A 19,357-nucleotide genomic window follows, 5' to 3' on the forward strand; every position below is an offset into this window, starting at 1 on the left:
ACACTAAAATAGTGTTTTAAAAGGAAATCTCAAATTACTTCGTTAGAAAACTATTGCTGAGTTAAATATGGGACTTTAAGATTCAAATCTCCTAATTCACCAAGATAATCTTCAATGACACAGACTAACTAGACCAGCACCTGAGAAGTCCAAGGACATAGCAAGGCTATGAAATAGCTACTTTGACTTAAATAGACGAAGTGTTTTACTTTCTTTCACTGTCTATATTTGCAAAACAAGACCACATAATTCAAAAATGTGGCTCCAGTTAATAACATATGTGTGCGTCTTCAACAGAAAGATTCCTTCTTGTGGCTCTTCTTCACAGCATCAGTGTTATTTAGAAAAGTATCATCTGTGGGGGTTTGGTCCCTCAATATCAAGAGGCAAAAATAGGCAGATTTTATAATGTTGAAACTTAAAGATAATTGTTCCTTAGACAGCTCTTCAGAGATGAATTTTAAATAAGAGCTTGATAAATGGTATAAATTATCCTTTTATAAAAGGAGAAATGAAACACTAACATATTCTCTTAGAATAAATAACTCAAGTCCTTACTTCTAAAGCAAGGTTACCAATCTAGGTGACTGTGAAAACTTTTCCTCAACATCTAAAACCCTAAAAATACTATTTATTTCTGTAACATGCTGAAGGACTCATCTGAGAAACACATAATTTAATGATCTGAACTTCAATAGAAAATACTCCAACCACTTTGACAAATGATATATTTAACAGCAATTATCACGATTATGAAAAACAGTAAATAACAAAATTCCGCCTAAAATTCTTGGACTTTTAGAGAGAAATACTGTAAAATTTTAGCATTTTTGCATTAAAATAACTATTTTCAAATATAATGAAAGCCTGGGTTATCCTAGAAGAATGCTAACTTTACCAAGTTATTAAATATTCAATATTTATATTCTTTTCTCTATGTCTCGCTAGTTTCCAACAAAACTTATTCACTTGCATGGTTGCACATTCTAATTGTCCAAGCAGGAAAGAAACCAGAGTAGACTCTGATCATATACTAGTTAGTTAATGCTTATCTGCTCTGCTCTGGCAGTGATCTAAATCAGATTTGAAAACTATCATGGCCATAAAATGCCAAGGGAGTTTGTTCCTGTGTGAGGTTCTCAGTATGTACTCCCTTACTGGAAATCTATTCTCTGAACAGAAGACTTCCAGAGTATGGTGGGCTTCATGATCAAGGCAGTGAAGTGGGGCTAGAGATAAGTATCCAGGGGCATTTCAGCAAAAGAATCTCAAAGATAGACCTAGAATGATAACTGAAAAATTTTAAAGGATTCTGTAATAGTGGAAACTGACCAAGAAAAAGTGCGAGGCAACCCGTGGCATCAACAAAATAAGGCAGTAGTGTGGCTTCTGCAGGATCTGCTGTTATAATCCAACTGGCCTCTTTATCCTTAAAAGGATTTTCTTCCGTGTCTTTAGTGTCTCGATCCTGGGGTTTTTCTCCCCTATTTGTCCGAGCGCTTCTTCTCTGCCCTCCTTTGGTAGGATTCTATTTGTCCTCTTTTCCCCAGGGCGATTGGGCATCAGATTTAATTTTTATTTTATTCCTCTTTCCTTTTATCTTAGGGCGTTCACCCAAATCCTTAGCTTCAACTCCTAAGGCTAAACTATTGACTCCAACCTCGACAACCCTGTCCCTCCACTATAGCCCCAAATGCCAGTTGGACATTCCACTCGAGTGCTCAGCTCTCATCCGAACTCACAGTATCAAAGCAAATTTCCACAGTCACTGGCCACACAGCACCTGACACATCAGTAAGTCAGAAGATAGTGAAAAGTGAAAAAGATAGATGGGTCTTTATATTCTTGAAACTCAAAGTCTAGCAGGGGAAATAAGTATTAAGCAAGCTGTCACATAATACTTATTTTAATTATGATATTTAAAGGTGAAAGCTGCCATGACCTAGCTTTTTATGCATTTAGGAAGGCTCCTGTAGGAGCAAAATATTTCCGACTTCATAGTTCTTTCACAAGAATGTTTTCTTTCCTATTTTTTTTTTTTTGATAAGTTTCAGAATTTTTTAGGCCTGGCCTTTCTGACCCATTCTTGCAAAAGGATTTCTTCTGGCAGCCTTGAATAATCAAACTCTATGAATTTGCAGATTTAGTGAAAAGCTACTTGAAAAAAACTTTACATAAATTTGGAGGCTGAAAACATTTATAAAAAATAAGATCTGTGTTCAGTAACTATGAAAACATGTCCTTGTAAAATTCTTATGAGAGGCCTCTTTTAAAGACATCTGGATTTCAAGAAGTATAGGGTTTATTGTATGAAAGTTCTTAATGTTAACTGGTTATCATTGGATAAACATTCAAATGAACATTTTAACTCTAAAAGAAATGTAAATTGCCATTTTTTCTTTTTAGATACAAGAACTTTAGAATTTCATCTTTGTCTCTTCTCTATGCATAAAGTAATTCATCCAGTTAGATTAGCTATTTAAAAGCAAAAAATATTTATTAGACATCTCCATGAGGAAGTGACATTTTAGACAGGCCATGAGGTATGAATAGGAGTTTAACCAAATAAAGATGAAATTAAGAATATATATATGTGATATATATATATATTCTTTATTTGTTTGTTTGTTTGTTTGTTTATTTATTTATTTATTTATTTATTTATTTATTTTATGCCTACAGCATCTGGTCTTCCTAGGTGGTCTCCTATCCAAGTACTAACCAGGCCCGACCCTGCTTAGCTTCTGAGATCAGACGGGATCAGGCTTGTTCAGAGTGGTATGGCTGTAGACTATATATTCTTATATATAAAATAAAAAATAAAAACTTAAATGAGAGGAGCATGACAAATTAGAATGGTTCAGGAAAAGCCATGTGACTGAATTATAGTGAATGTGGATCCCCTTTGGTCATATGAGCGAAGCAATTTTAAATTATTACCTGAAAGATAGGCAGCACTTCTTGAAATGCAACTTTGGGTAGCTTATGTGAGAAAATAGAGCTATACAGTTTAAACCATCATCACCAAATTATTATCTTCACCATAAGCATCATCACTATTCTCATTTTAAGTGCTAAGCACTAAATGAGTTATACACATTACCATCAATTTTCACCAACTGTGTATCATAGATGACAATGTCATTTTAAAGATAAGAATACCGAGGCTCAGAGTTATTTGTTTCATCAAGGAAGTGACATCTAACTTGAGACATGAAGAATAAGTGTTAGTTAGGGAAACAGGCAAAAAGAGAAGACATGAGTGATTTTGGCAGGAATTTGAGAAGACCAGATAAATGTTTTATAAAATGCATTCTAGCTACAGAATGGGGAGCAGATTGGAGATGGGTATGACTGAAAACAGGGGGACGAGGTAGGAGAGTGTTGCATTACCCCAGGTGAAAGTTGGTAGTGAACTGAACTAATGGTAGTGGCATAGGGGATTTGAAAGCTGAATAGATTTCAGAAATATTAAGAAGTAGAATAGACTGTTAGTGCTGTCCTATAAATGTCCTATAAATATTAAATGTTCTTTAATCTGCACTATCACAACAGGACAGCCACTAGCCATATATGGCTATTAAGCTTTTGAAATGTAACTAATGCAACAGAGGAACTTCATTTTTAATTTTATTTAATATTAATTGATTTTAATTTAAATAACTACTTGTAACTCATGGCTACTCTACTGGACAGGGCAGGATTTGGATAACTTTAGTTTATCTCCTTTTATATATCCTCTCTCTAATTACAAGGTCTTTTAGGATAACCTCTCTCTATCCAAATTTGCATACTTCTTCTCTGGTGAGTTTGGTCTTCTCACTATTGTAAAATCATATGCAATACTATTTTTACTTCTATATTTGCTCACTTATATTGCTCTGTCCTCTCCTTTTACTATTGAAAAATATCAATATCTCATTTTCTCAGGAAAGTTTTAATCGTTATTCTTTCTCATTAGTATGTCTTCCCATGAGCATCAGTCACGTTGGTGTATACCACATGATCTCATGACAAGTCACAGCTTATTTCTTTCTCTTTCATATTTTTATTGGTGTGATGAGTCGATGCTCAGTCTCACACTAACCTAAGATGGGAACATATTCTTCGAATTTTCTATATTTCTTCCTCCTCTGCTCAGCATATAGTTAGCAAAGCCATCTTGAAGACAAATCCTTGCTCACTACTATGATCCTACTCATTATAATGTATGCCTTGACTATTTCTTTACAATTTTTTTCAAACAGAATGAATTAAAAGTAGTAGAAAAATTAGATCAGTGTTTTTTTTTTCAAATGAAGGATATATGATTATTTTAGCCTTAACTGAATGGACTATTTTTAGTGCATAGTCCCTAAAGATGACTGCTATCAATTCTGTCTCTTTTAATACCTTTTAAGTCAACTCAGCCACCTCCCCTTCTTCCTTTGGTTTTGGGCTAGGCTTATGACCTGCTTTGATAAATAGAAACCAGTGGAAGTGACGCTATGCCAATTCCAGGCCTAGCCTTTCAGAGTCCTGGCAGCTTCCACTTTGCCTTTTGGAAAGCCAATCACCATGCTGTGAAGTTAGACTACTGAATGAGTAGAAACCAGGGAAGCTACATGGAGGAAGTGCACTGAGCTGCCAGATGTGGTAATGAAGACTTCCTGGACTTTCCAGGCCAGCCAGCCTCTAGCTGAATGCAACCATGTGCATGACCCTGACATCGCATGGAGCAGAACTGCCTGACTAAACCCTATCCTAATTGCTGACTCTAAGAATCAGAAAAAGAGTAAAACCATTTTATTTTGAGTGACCAAGTTTTGGACTGGCTTGTTACATAGCAGTAGATAACTGAAATATTATCTTTAAAAAAAAAAGAAGATTCAGTTATAGCAAGATAATTAACTTCTGTTTGACCACATTCCTGATCCACCCGTTCCCCAACCCTTATGGGTTTATGGTGTCTCTTTACTGAACAGTCAATGGTTGAACCAAATATTGCTAAAGGTATTAGTAATACTGACTATTTTAGTGTCTGGAGATTGAATTATCTGCAGATTTGATCCACTTTGGGTAAATTGTCTCCAAATGGTTAGCAGTTCAGAGAGAAGGCAGGTACTCAGAGAACACGTTTTGGATCCTCATCAAAATGTCTTCCCTCAGCGGCAATTTTCCCATAATTAAATAGTCCATTCCTAGCTATTATGTAAGTTTATTTTATAAACTGTGCTTTCATAGAGCAGGTTAGTTAAATTGATTATATAGCTTTCCATACAGGTTAGTAATGACATAGCTATCTTTTTTCTTCAATTTCCTGAAGACATTTTGAAGGTGAGCATATGGCAATACTGGTATTTCTGACTTGTGATAAGGTGGAATAGTTGTTGGGCCCAACAGAGCAAATTTTCCACTGATGTAGCTATACCCTAAAGAACTGCTCAGTACAATTTGTTTCAGATTTCTGTATGAGCTGATACAGCACTTGCTAGATGAGATAAATGAACTTTGCATTATAAGGGTATGCTCTTTCAGTCCAGCTAATTCTTTTTAACGATGCTATTTCGTAAATAAGTGCTTCGGAAAAATAATGGATAATGATAATTTAATTTACAAACTGAGGACTTCTCTAATCTTGAGGAATATTAAAACATCAGAAATAAAAAAATAAAATCAATGATTCATTCAGTATAATCTCTACTAAGTCACACATCTTGCCAGAAGGAGCTTTACCTCCTATCTAGCACAGAGCCTAGCACACAGTAAACATTCAACTAATGTTTAGCAAATTATTGACCTGGTGAATAATGACTGCTTATAAATTTTAGTAAATGAAATTTATTTTTAATTTTTAGTACATTCTAAAATCATTTATGTTAAGTACATTTTTAATAAATATAAACTTTTTATTAAAAATTCTCCAAAATAAAAATTTAAAGAAGTAGCCATGTCATGACTTATGATGTTTATTAGGTTATTAAAAATTACTTTTTAAAATTGTAGTTTTATATGTATGTGATGACTATATTAAGAGTTTGAAAAAAAAGTTTTATCATTTAAAGTGTACTTCAATATGATGAAGAGTACTGAATACATAAAGAACTCTCAAACTCAAGAATAATAAAACAACTCAATAAAAATGAGCGAAAGATATGAAGGGACACTTCATCAAAAAAGATATTCAGATAGCAAATAAGCACACGAAAATATGCTCAACATCATTAGTGATTAACCCATTTCCACACACCTATTAGTTTGGCTGAAATTTAAAGAGTAACAACAATAAGAGTTGGTAGAGATGAGAAGCAACTGAAACTCATAATGGTAGTGAAATTATTTTGGAAAACACTTTAGTAGTTTTTTAAAAGTTAAACATTCACATATGACACAGCTATTCCACTCCTAGATATTTACCCGAACGTTATGAAAGCTAATGTCCGCATAAAAACTTGTACATAAATATTTATAGCAGTTTTATTTATAAAAATGCAAACCTGGAAACAACTAAATGTCCACCAATGTGTGAATGGGTAAACAAGTTATGGCACAGATATATGATGGAATACTAGCCAGCAATAAAAAGGAATGAACTATCAATGTACTCGACAGCATGGATAAATCTAAAATAATTTTGCTCAGTGGAAGAAGCCACCCAAAAAAATAGTATATGCTGTATGATTCCATATACTATATATTAATAGAAATATGAACTTATCTATAGTGATATAGAGAACATCAGTGGTTGCCTACAGGTTTGTTTTTAGTAGGGGAAGGAGGGACTGATTACAAGAGACATGAGAAAACTTTTGGGGTGATGGAATTGGTTATTTTTTTTATTGTGGTGATGGCTTCACAGGAGTATATATGCCTCAAAATTTATCAAGTGGTACACTTGAAATATGTGCAGTTTATTATATACCAATTACAGCTCAATAAAATGGAAAAAATTAAGAAGTAAAGGTCCTATGAGGTGAATACTATTTTAAAGTTCTCGACTTTTGTTTCTTCAGTAGGCTTCTATAAAATAAATGTCTGGATAGCTTTAAAAAATACAGTAGGTCTCATCCCCCAAATTAATTTTGGGCAAAATAATAGACACGTATGGAGTTTTAGGATATTTCTAAATAATAACAAACTACAATCTGATCTGGGATAGGGAACAAAAAAGAGAAACAGAGAACCTCTGGATTTAAGGAGCCACAAGTGGCAGGTGAGGAGATCAGGAAAGGACACCAAGAATGAAACATGGAAAGATAGCCGGTTGGGGGAAGAGACAAGACTGCCCGCCAATCCTCACCTGCAACTCTATAGATTCTCTAGACAGGGGGCTCCAAGTGGATTAAAAGGTAACAACATATATGGCAGGTCTTCACTCATGAAAACTGTCACTCCCCGAGTTAGTCCTACTAGCTGGGAACTCCGTGTTTGGCGCATTAAGTGAAGGCAGACACCGGTCCCCTCTCTCCTCTCTTTATTTGCGGTACAATGCGTCCTGTTCTCCGTCGCCCCCTGGTGGCGAGCGCCTGGGGACCCGCGGGCGCACGGACATAGCCAGAGGAAAGGTGCAGGCTATAAAAGCCGCTGCAAGGGAGGGGAGCAAGTGCTTCCCTACGCTTTGCGGCTTCCGCAACCTGACACCAGTCTGGCTGCCCCAGAATCTGGTTTCCCAAAGGTGGCTCTCACTCATGCTCCTCTGCTTCTATCTGTCCCGTTTCATTCACATGTTGCAGGAGTAGGAGTCGGGGTGAGGGGGCTGCGTTATAGGGTCGTGACCTCGGGTTTCAGGGCAGAACTGTCAAGCATTTGGAAGCGAGGAGGCGCAAAAGAGCCCTGACTGTAGGAGGTTTGTCACTCTTACACGTGTTCCGAAGAACTAAGGGAACTCTTAAATCCCAAATAGATTTATTTTTTCCACCTTAGAGTCCACCCTGTTCTTGCGTTGTCCTATATGTTGATCTATCACTTTATCACCAGTTTCAGAAGGTTGGAGATCGTCCCCCTGATCCATCGTCCCCAACCCTTAAGTGGCAGAGGGTGGGCAGCCCAGAAGTGGGGACCAGACTCATCTGCCCGAGGGCATAGTGGCAGGGACCTTCCTGGTCTCCCAGGATGAGGTGAGGACCAGCACGAGGTAGGGAGGGGTGGATTTATAATAGAGGAGTTAGGAACCGGCAGAGGTGCCTACATCTCCAGCTTCCAACCCAGGCAAAGAAAATGTCAAATTCCCGTCCACACCTGATTGACAAGAGGGAGTCACCGCCGAGGAGGCTGATGTGGGTGTGTAGAGGCGGAGACAAAACCCAAACCACACGCTCAGCGGGCTAGGGCTTGCTTTCCTAGACGGTTTGGGTCCGGTGTTACCTATCCCGCCAGACTGCCCGGTCGGTGGCTTCGCGGAGCCTGACTCTCAGAGCCAGAAAAGGATTAGGGAGTGCCCCCTGCGCTGGGGGTGCTGCCTTCAAGGAGGGGGCAGGGAAGCACCAGGAGCCACTTTCCCGGCAGCTTCAGCCTCAGCCGGGACTGGCTCGCAGTTCCCTCGAGGCTCTGCGCGGAGGTCCGCCTTCCTACTCCCTCCTCCTTCCCGTGAGCTGCCTCCGCCTCCTTCCTTTGCCTCCACCCTCAACCCCTTTCCCCATCTGTCTGGAGCTGGGCTCTGAGCTCTCAGTCTGCCCGAGCTGTGGATGTGGGCGCCGGACAAGTCCACGGCTCCTCCACCCAAGATGGACAGCCGCTACACCAGCACTGCGGGCATCGGGGACTTGAACCAGCTGAGTGCGGCCATCCCGGCCACGCGGGTGGAGGTGTCGGTGTCCTGCAGGTGAGGACGCAGCCTTTCCCCTCTCTCTTCCTGCTCTCCCATCTCCCCGGTTGGTAGCGCTTGGAAAGCGCTCGGGATTCTCTGAGGCTTTGCGCGGGTGAGAAGTTACGCGATGAGTGGGAAATACACCCGTTGTGGGTCTGGAGTCACCCTCTGTTCGAGTGGCACAAAGGGGATAGCGGGAACTGGAAGCGAGCGGTGGGCTACGGGACTGAGACTTTTTGTTTTCTTTCTGGGAAATGCTGTAAAAGTTGGCTGGGCTGTGACTCAGCGGCAGGAACCCCTGCCGCCGCCCACTTTACAAATCCTTTTTACGTCCCAAACCCAAGCTGTACGGTTGGGTGATGACGGGAATCGAAGGTGACAACATTGCCAAAAGCTCTTGTGACCGCTCGCGCAGTGGCCCGGGACTTCCCCTGCTAGGCGCGTAGTCAAACCCACTATTGCGCCTGTGGGCTCCAACCTCAGCAGCTTCCTTCCCACCCACTTCCTGGAGCCATCCAGTTTGCTTCCGCGCCCACCCTTCCGGACTTTTTGCCTCCTGCCTGATAGGTAGAGATTTCTGCTCCAGCCCTCTTTGCAGACGAATCTACGCCTTACCTAAAATCTGGGAGGTCACGATTTTCTGCCAGCAAGTAGACACATATGAGTGCTTATAACAACTGACACTCCGCCAAAGGACTGTAAATTTCAAACCCCTTTGCCTGACGTTATTTGGGTCAGGGTCCCTGTAAATCCGCATAATTGCTATATTGCAGAATATTTTGATGAGATAGGTGGGCTGCACTAAAGTGATGTCAATAGAATGAGAGGGAAAATTTGCTAATTATAATGACACCAGAGCCCACTCCCTTGTTTGCATACTTTGATCTCTGTCGTTGGAAAACTTCTCAGGTGTCCTCTCTTGCCCCGAGATTGTTTTTTAATGCCCTCAAATCCTCTCTTTCCTTTCCTTGGTAAAACTTGCCTTAAAGAAATCTAATAAACACTGGGATCTTCCATGTAAATAAACCCTGGAATTTAAAATGCTCCCAATTCAGTGGTACTTGATTTTGCATTTTCACAAGACAAAGTCTAAAGCTAAAGGAATGATTTTTTTTGAGGGGGTTGGGTGGTGGTGGAAATTCAAGCACCAACAATACCAGCAGAGGTGTTAACTAGGGGATAGAGGATAGCCTTAGCTATCCCTGAAACTATGTCTTGTGATTGCTTGATTCCTCTAACTGCTGACTTCAAATTGCGGAAACAATAATGCCGATAATGATAGCTAAACATTAAGCTCTAGTCTTATTGTGGCCGCTGCTTTAAATGCTGCCAGAGATTTCTTTCTGTCCACTGAACAGGTGAAGCTGTATGGAAAACTCATTTTCGACATTACTTTTTAGGCCTTTTTTCCCCCTGAAGCTGGCTTTGGATATTAGAGGGAGGTTATTATATACACAGATAATGCATAGCCAAAAGTCCTACATTAACAGTATTTTCTAAAGTTCTTATCATCTGCTCCACATCCTGCAAAGTTTGAATGGATGTGGCTTGTACTTGGTATGAATATAAATATGTTGTAAATTAAATCTGAATTTCCCATAAGCTCTTTAGGGGGATTATACTTTTAGAGAAATTATACTTTACTGATCTTTCTGGTGAGGGTCCACATTTAACTTTTTTTTTTGGATACTTGTTTCCTGTGAGTGTGCTGAGAATCTTGAAGTCTGTGACTTTAAGCCAGTTTGTTTCAGCTTGCTGCCTGGGACACTGGAAATCGCCTTGTTCTAGGCTTTTTTTATACCATTGATTTGGTGTCTTATTTTTAATTTTTAATTTTTCAAATAGAAAAATAAAGTCCTGAAAGAAGACCCAAGTACTTATTGTTAAGAAATGAATCTTGTAATCATGGGTAGTGATATCCTTTGGGCTTTGGCATAAGAGACCTGGTTACAGATTCTGGTTTTGTGACTTACTCTTGTTACCTTTGAGCAAGTTTTTACCTACTCTAAACTTCCTTATCTCTAAAATGAGGACAATTATGGTGTTATATATAGAATGTTGTCAGAGTTAATAAGATGATGTCTGAAAAGTGCTTATATAAACTATGACGCAAAAGAAAGTTCAAAATGTTAGCTATTGTTATGATATTAGAAATAGTATTTATTGAATAAATGTATACGATTCGGTTATGGAATTTTGTAAATAGTCCTCTTTCGAAAGTCAATAAATTGTTTAAAGAAGACAAGGATAGAGGTAGCCTTGAAATACTAGTTTTCTCTTTCTCTTTCTTCTTTAATGTGCATAAAGAGCATATAACCTAGGATGTTTGTGGGGATTTCACTTAGCAACAAGGCACAATTGTAGGCCTCTCATCCTTGCCTTGGGCAAGCATAAGAAAAAAATCTCTGGCCTTTCTAATCAGAGCCCTTTGATGATTTGCTGATACTTAAAAAACAACTCAAGAATAGAATCCCTTTTGATAACCTTTCACTGTCCCCAATCTAAGACTTTAAAAAAGCTTCATGACGTTTTTATATTCATTTTGGGTGAGGTGAGAAAAACAACAATCGGAATGTGAAGCTAAATATAATTCCTGGAAATCATTTAGTCTATATATTAACTCACCAATTATTCGAGTGTCTTATGTGTCTAGCATTATGCCATGCTCCATGAGAAATATAAGAGAAGTTCTCTGAAAATCTAAAATCTGATTGGGAGGTAAATATGATATAACTCATGATAATGTAGGGCAGAATCCAAAGATGATGTTCATGCACAGGGAGGCAACAGGTCATTGTGGAACAGTGTTTGGAATATACTACAAAGAAGAGATAGGGCTTGAGCGGGGACAAGATGGACGGGCATGGTTTGCATTAGAAAAGGGACAGCACGTAGAGCTTTTATGGTGGCAACATACCTGGTGTGTTAGACAAGTATACCTTTCTTGTTGGATTTATGTAGGGATAAGCTCCTACTTTTTGACATTCCTTCTACTCATTATTTAGCTCTTGCATTCATTTTTCTTTATTATGTTAATTAAAAGATTTTTAAGTTAATTGCATTACCTAATTAAAATGCTTATAGCTGAAATGATACAACTTTAGAAACGGAAAATAACATCTATAACATTGCCATTTTATTCTGAAAACAGTTGAATTAGAATGAGGTAAAACCAATGAGAAAAATAATATGCAGTAATCACCTGTTTTTCCTGGGACTTTGGTTTGTTGCACTATTTGTAACAGGTGATTTTGATGATTTTTGTCATTTGCTCTGATTGAGAAATTAGCAATTATAAAAACAGTGAGAGAATTCTGCATTTCTAGACAATGTATGTTAGCTATCATATGTAAATCCTTTCACAGAAATAATCCTATAATGGTGATAAAACTAACTTTAAACACTATCTAAGGAAGAATATAAAGTGGAAATTTATTTAGCACCTACTTTGCATTAGACATTCTAAAAAGCCCTTCTTAACCTGGCTATAACTTTTGCCTGATTCCCACCACTCTTCACATGTGCCTGGACATGACCAACAAATATGTGCTTCCTATATGCTAAAACCCATGCCAGATAAATATGGCTGCAAACCACGAATAAGAGCTCGTGCTGTTATTCTAGTAGACCAAATTCTTGAATTCTTGAATTCTTGAATTCTCACAAAGCTCGTGCTGTTATTCTAGTAGACCAAATTCTTGAATTCTTTTTTGCCTACTTGGCCATGCATGTGCCGCTCTCTCTGCCCTGAAAGTCCTTTCTTCTCTTCCCCTTCTTTTCTTTATTAGCTTGTGTTTCCTTAAGATTCAAGTTAAACATCATTTTCCAAAGCAGCTTGTATGTGCCAGTATCATAGCGTTAGGGAAGAAAATTTTCCTTTACCTTAGAGGTCTTCTATCTGGCCTACTTGGTTTTCAGAGCTTTTCCCCAGTCTGCTGTTTCTTAAAATTAACCAGTCTAAAATAATCAATATCCCCAAAGAGGCATATTTTGGGGATGGCAAACTCAGCTCCACTTTAATAGTTGCGTTATAATTCTTGATCTTTGTATTCCCTTTGAGGATTTTTGAGGAGTCTTGTCTCTTTTGTGTCCATGTTGTCAATGTAAGAATGACCAAACCTGTAGAGAATTTTTATGAGTTTATTTAAGTTTCTTTGAGCTAAATGGAGGCTATGCCTGGGAGCAATATCTCAACAGACTCAGAAAAATGCCTATCAGGTGACACTCTGCAGTTTCTTTTGTGTATTTGGAATTAAGGAAGGAACATGGGGAAGATTACAAGGAGGTGGGTGAAAGCAAGGCGGATGACAGGATTGTTAACAAGACTATGGCTCTCTTGAAAGTGAAAAACTTCCTAGGGGTCTGAAAGAGACATTTCAAAAGTGTGTTAACCTAGATGCAAGGAAACAAAGCTTGTTTAAGAAAAAGATCAACTTTTTACCAAGGAAGTTACATGCCTGGGGCGTGACTATCTACCTTGACCTGCCCAGGTAGGAATTTATGATTGGATCAGGCTGTGAGGTTACTTTCCCTCACTGGACTTGTCAGTTTCGATAGAACCCTTTTTTTTTTTTTTGTCCACAATGTAGTTCGAATTTGTAGCACAGAATTTGTAGTCAATAAATGCTGGATGCTATAATTGTCTGACTCAATGATCTGGCATGGGGAAGGCACTTTGTCTTTAAGATACAGACTCCTAGGCCCCCACACCAGATTTATTGAATCAAAATTTCTAGGTTCACCATGTACTGGTTATCCACAATAAAACTTTTAACCTACTAGTTTTGATGAGTAAATAATTCTGACTGTAGTCATTTGATATAGGTTAACAATACCTGCCCTACTAAGGTGTTTTTGATGGTGTGCTGGAGCTGGTGTAAGGTGATTGAGACAGGAATTTGTGTGCCGGTTGTTAAATAAAATGATTATTAAAAATTAAATACATAAACCTAGAATTAAATAAATTATATTACAAGAGAAAGTTAAGTCTTATTTAGAAGGTATCACTTCCTAATTATTTTACTACATTTTACTATTATCTATACTCTTTACCATCATCTATGTGCTATTTTTTAATCTGTGTGGTACAAATATTGTGTGGTCATGTGCTACTGCTCATCTTTTCTCAATCCATGTTCAGTGACATTACATTGGTAGCTTGAAATTGGCCATAGTGGGAATATTTATACCAGGGAAACTGGCAAACACTGCAAATCAGGGGTTGATTTATTATTTTGTTGTTGTCTACACTTAAGACATTCTATGGGATTCAATTAGCCCTATGGGATTTACAATTTGAAAATATTACATATGTTACTATTATTTGTAGATTGTGTGCTCAGTTACATATAACTTTATACCCATTAAATTTATAATAAATTATATAAACATACACACGCACACTCAGCTTTTTTTTTGAGAGCCCATCGTTGAACATATGCTTACTTACACATCACTGTTTATAGGCCTTTTATAAAAGATAAAACATTATACAAAGGAAAAAAATTGCTGCTCTTAGACTGTCACTATTAGAAATGTTAGTGTCAAGTTCAGCATTGTCTCTGGTCTTGCTTCTCTACTGGAATAAGTAGGGTTGTGTAATTTTTATATTTTTATGATAGCTTGCAAGTGTATTGTGAATGAAACAGGAAGATAATTGAAATTTTATGTTCTTTTTACTTTCTTCTCCTTTTCATGTGGTCCTCTCCACATCTTTTTTTTTCTTTGAATACTTTTTTTTTCTGTTGTTCCATCTACTGGAGGCATATAATATACTTTGTAAGTTTACATGTTATAGTTCCAGTGATTAACTCACCACCTGGGAAAGCAAAATTTTGATTCCAAGAGAGAGGATCTGATTGATCCAGCAGGAATTGGCCCAGTTTGAAACAGATGCCTACGCTGTTCTGGTTATCTGGTGATAAAAGAGGATCAGTGTTCAAACGCAATTGGGGGCTCCGCTCCAGCCTAAGTTGGTGTATCTCTTAGATACACTTTACCTTTCTTTAGTCGGAGGAAAAGGTTTGACATTAGTGTACAAATAGGTTTTCAAATAATGATCTTAACTGATAAATTATAATGTTACTATAAGCTAGGGGAATGAGAATGCCTGTTATCCTGTGAAAGAGGCACATGACGGGTAAACTGAGGGTCAAGCTGTGGCATGGCAGTAACCTCCCATTCTTTTGGCTCTGCAGTTCTTGAGGTCTTATAGTTCAAAATTGTAGCCACCCCATAGTGTCTTTTTTGGAACATATTTGGATTTGTCTTTCCCTAAATTTCAGGAAAATTCATTCTAGGGGCATTTCTGGACACTGATTTTTGGAATCTCAATGTGGGAGTTGCCCAGGGATATCTTAGGAGAGAAAAGCCTAACTCATTTGTTCCACCAATAATTTTGTCTGCCCTGCATTTTTTTTAGCATTTGGGGCCTGAGGTATTCTAAACGGCACTGGGATGTGGAGAATGTGAGTCTAGAAGTAATTCACAAAGCAAGGCCTCATGGAATAGGGTGTTAATGGCTGTGCTCTTTTAGCTATTTTATTTGTGGCATAACAGGCAGAAGCCTGTATTCCCTATTTGAGTTTACTCAAGGCAGTGAAGGAAAACAGTTCCTCTCAAAGGGGTTTTTATTCATTTGTTGGCCTGACTCATAAGAGTAACCCTTGCTTATTAGAGACAGTTTTGCTTAGTCTTGAAGAGCATAGGTGTAGAACTAGACCAGCTCTTCCCGTGAAACCTTGGAAAGTTGCTTAATCTCTCTGTTCTCGGATTTCTTCATCTGTAAAGTGGAGATAATAGTACCCCTACCTTTTATATTTATATTTATTTGGAGGGATAAATAAGTTAATACATCCAGATGAGTTAAAACACTGCTTGTCACATTAGTTAGGCACTTGGTAATTACAAATGGATATAAACATAAAATAACAACCATCCACTATTCCATCATACTATGAGCATTTAGTTCATTTCTTTCTCATTTATAGTATCACATTTATAGTCCCTCTCTTGTGTGTGTATATGCTCACACACATTGTATAATGAAATTGTGCTGTATTCTATACAATTTATCCTCTGTACTGTCCTGTTAACGTTATACAATGTAGACGTTGTTTTCATTAGTTTTTGAAAATGTAACCTTCTGTGACTGTGTAGTAAATTATATGGGTATACTATATTTAACTTATTTTTTATTTTCCAAAATTTATTTCAAAATGTTACTATTCAAAATCATGCTATAGATGAGCCATTCTTATTCAACAACATTTGACGATATCTATAATTTTTTTTCCCCTGGAGATAGTTTTCTAGAGCTAAAGTTGTTAGTAAGCTATCTTCTTAAGGGTATTTTAATACCTTGTTTGGGTTCTCTTCCCCTACTTCTTTAAAGGAGCAGAGTCAAGTCTAAGCTATGGGCCGCACCTTTCCAAATACTTTTATTCCCATGAGAAAGTTGCAGTTAAAGATTAATGAGAATTTGGGTCAGCAGAGTATATAGCAGCAAGAAAATGGAATTAGGAGTCAGACAGATATCTTTAAATTCCATTTTTATCCCTTTTTGAAGTGTTATTTTGGGTAACTGATTTCAACTTTTGGAATCTCATTTCCTAATCGGTAATATGAAAAAAGATTTAAAAACCAGATTTATAGGATTATTGGAGAATAAAAGAAATAAAATCTATAAAGTGCCCAGCACCATGCCTGTCACAAGAAAAGCACTTAATAGCTATTAGTCTTAACCGCAGTTTCTTATGACTATATTACTGGGTGGCACATAGCAATGTAGAAGGGTACCTGAATGTTATACAAATTTACAGGCAATTTGGGGAGTCATAGAAACTTGAAATGCAAGGTGACAATTATAAGCTGCATGTTAAAGGTTATATGTTATAGTCCTACCTAAATGTGGAGGGGGTGCAGAATAAAACAATGACCAGAAGAGAGTGGATTTGCAGATGCATACTCAATTTCTACAGATTCCACCCCATGGCTCCCCCATATCAACACACACACAATCAGACATATGGTCCTAATGGGATTTGACAAGTAAGCAGTAGTGTTAACAACAAAGTTTTAGAATGAAAGCACATTCTAGACCATTCTTACATCTGATCAATAAAGGCAATGGGTTGACATTTAGACAGTCCTTTTCTGTTGAACAGGTGATAAAACAGATATCGAAGCAGATGACAACACAGGCTGAAGGAGAGCAAGCATTTATTGCCAATAATAAAATGAAATGTATTTTAAAAGCGGCTTGCTGCCATGGCCGATGTTCACTGCCTGACACACAATACCTTAATATTTTCAACCTTCAGACAACAATCAATGTTAATGCCTCATCGGCCAGGGACATTGCTTATCAGGCATTCTTTTTTAAATTGTGAGATATTTTGTCAAGTTTATTCTATAAAGAATAATACTCCAAACATCTTAAGGGAATTATCAGTTAACTTCCTAAAACTCTGAAGAAACAAAATATTATTGATAGTCCTTGGGAAATATTTATATTTATTAGACAGTAAAGTTATTCCAATATAAAAGCTATACTAAATGTTTCTGACCACTAGCCATATTCTGTCATGTTAGGCCTTAAGGATGGAGCTCTTTCCTGTTGGTATCCATGTGTTGGTGACTGAAGAGAATTTACAAAGCTGGGAGACACTATTATGGATGCTATGAATACTATCACAAGTGGAAAGACAAAACTTTTTTGTTTTTTCTGTCTCTAGTTGATGAGAACTGCGGGTAGAACAATTCAGATGAATGGCATAAACTTTAACAATCTGTTGTTTAATTTCTCTCTTTTTTTTAATCTTTTTTTCTGCTGCAGAGTTATCTAATGAAGCTGTGGGAAATTAAATAATGAGAGGACTATTTAACTAGAAATCAGCAGGCAGGGTGAGATGAAAGCTAAATGCTAGAGAAAGATGATGGATTGGGCAAATGAAAATAAGAGGAAAATTAATTGAATTGACCATGTAACATTCATATTTATCATTAGAGTTGAAAATTGACCTTAAGCCCTATCATTTCAATCCACTGTTTTCTTACTAATGAGGAAGTAACCATTTAACTGGATAGCTTTTCAATAATAAATTCTAGGGTTTCCTTTTATGACAAATATGTTCTTCAGACTTCCTTGTAAATTATAAATAATTACTTAGATATTGAAAATGTCACTATAGTATTCTGACTATGTGAATTGTGACATGAATTCGTAAAAGTCAGTATTTTGTACTTTGTACATATATAATACATATATATAATAAGTAACAAGTGACATTAATTTTATTAAAAACAATCTCAAATTTCAGAGTGAAATGAGCCAGATATAATTATAATTGCTATAACTGGTTGAAACCAACATGTTTCTCGGCCTTACTTATCATAGTAGTGGTTTTAAAATAATTCCGAGAAATTTGTTTCTCACTGCCCACAGATCCTTATTATTGCATCATCTCAATGTGTATAACTGTGAGCATTCTTACAAACCTTTTTTTTTTTAATCTAAATGTACTCTTGTAAAGAGAGCATCACATTATTTGTGGTTTTCTCAGTAATTGAAAGCTCAATCATTCTTCTTTTATGTCTTCAATAGGTTTTTATGTTTCTCAGATATAAAGCAAAGAATATGAGAGCTAGTAGAGTAAAAGCAAATGAGTGAGACTAAATGATACCTGGGAACTATATAAAATAATAATTTTATTTGCTAAGCCAATTTAAATTACCTGTTTTGAACATAGCTTACTATCTTACTTATTTTAATATCTCAAATTTCAAAGTAATTGCGGAAGTGGAAATATTAGAAAGTTGATTGCAGTTGATTTTTATGCCAGTGGTTTCATCCAAAGCCTCTTTGTAGACATTGGAAAAAGGATACGTAATGTTGACTATAGTGAAAACACCAAGCTTTCGTTCTGTTTCTGACACTGATTCTGTGACCTTTGATAATCCTGCCGCTTTTCTGGGCATTAGTTCCTGTGAAAGGCTGAACCACAGGTCCAGATGACCTGGCATGTTACTTGGAGCTTGATATTATACTAGAAGCAGAAATAAAATGTAAACTTGTTCTGATTTAGGGAAATCTTGCGATTGTCAATCCCCGTGTGAAAACTTAAGCTCTAATTCTAGTGTCTGAGTTTTTTAAGAGATATTAAGGTGAATTATTTCTAATGCTAACCACTTTCTACTTCAAAGTCCTCATTTCACTTAATAGTCTCCCAAAGGAATGCCAAATTCTGCTGTTGGTGTTCTAGTTTTTCCTTTCAATAGGGATCTATAGCTAGCTTTCTTCATTGTGAAAATGAACAATGTTTGATATTAACAGGTATCTGTACCTTTCTTGTAATTTACTTTTGGAATATGTTATCTCCTCCCCCCTTTTTTTTTTGCCATTTATATCTCTGCAACAAACATAGAGTTTATAATGGAGATAGCAATGGGCTCAATCTTGTGTTAACTGATTAGTAGTAAGTGCTGGCTGCCTGAAGTAGTACCTGGAAACATTCTTAGGGAATATTTGGGCTTTGTGGGAAAGAATGCTACAGGTGACTTTTGAAATAAAGT

General features: G+C 37.1%; 1 protein-coding gene and 1 non-coding gene across 2 annotated transcripts in view; one reads left to right on the forward strand and one right to left on the reverse strand.

The window, feature by feature from the left end:
- Positions 1–2,673: 2,673 nt before the first annotated feature.
- Positions 2,674–2,792, reverse strand: LOC120618726 (5S ribosomal RNA). The gene has a single exon (XR_005657285.1). It is a non-coding gene; the product is annotated as a 5S ribosomal RNA (ribosomal RNA).
- Positions 2,793–8,464: 5,672 nt separating this feature from the next.
- CPNE8 (copine 8) overlaps positions 8,465–19,357 on the forward strand; it is a 170,492-nt gene continuing 159,599 nt past the window's right edge. Inside the window, exon 1 of the mRNA XM_039882322.1 lies at positions 8,465–8,800. Coding sequence (XP_039738256.1) covers positions 8,664–8,800 — 137 coding nt within the window. The 5' untranslated portion in view covers positions 8,465–8,663. The remainder of the gene's footprint in view (positions 8,801–19,357) is intronic.

This window comes from Pteropus medius, unplaced genomic scaffold (assembly GCF_902729225.1).
Source record: "Pteropus medius unplaced genomic scaffold, Ma_sr-lr_union100, whole genome shotgun sequence".
NCBI classification, from domain to species: Eukaryota; Metazoa; Chordata; class Mammalia; order Chiroptera; family Pteropodidae; genus Pteropus; species Pteropus medius.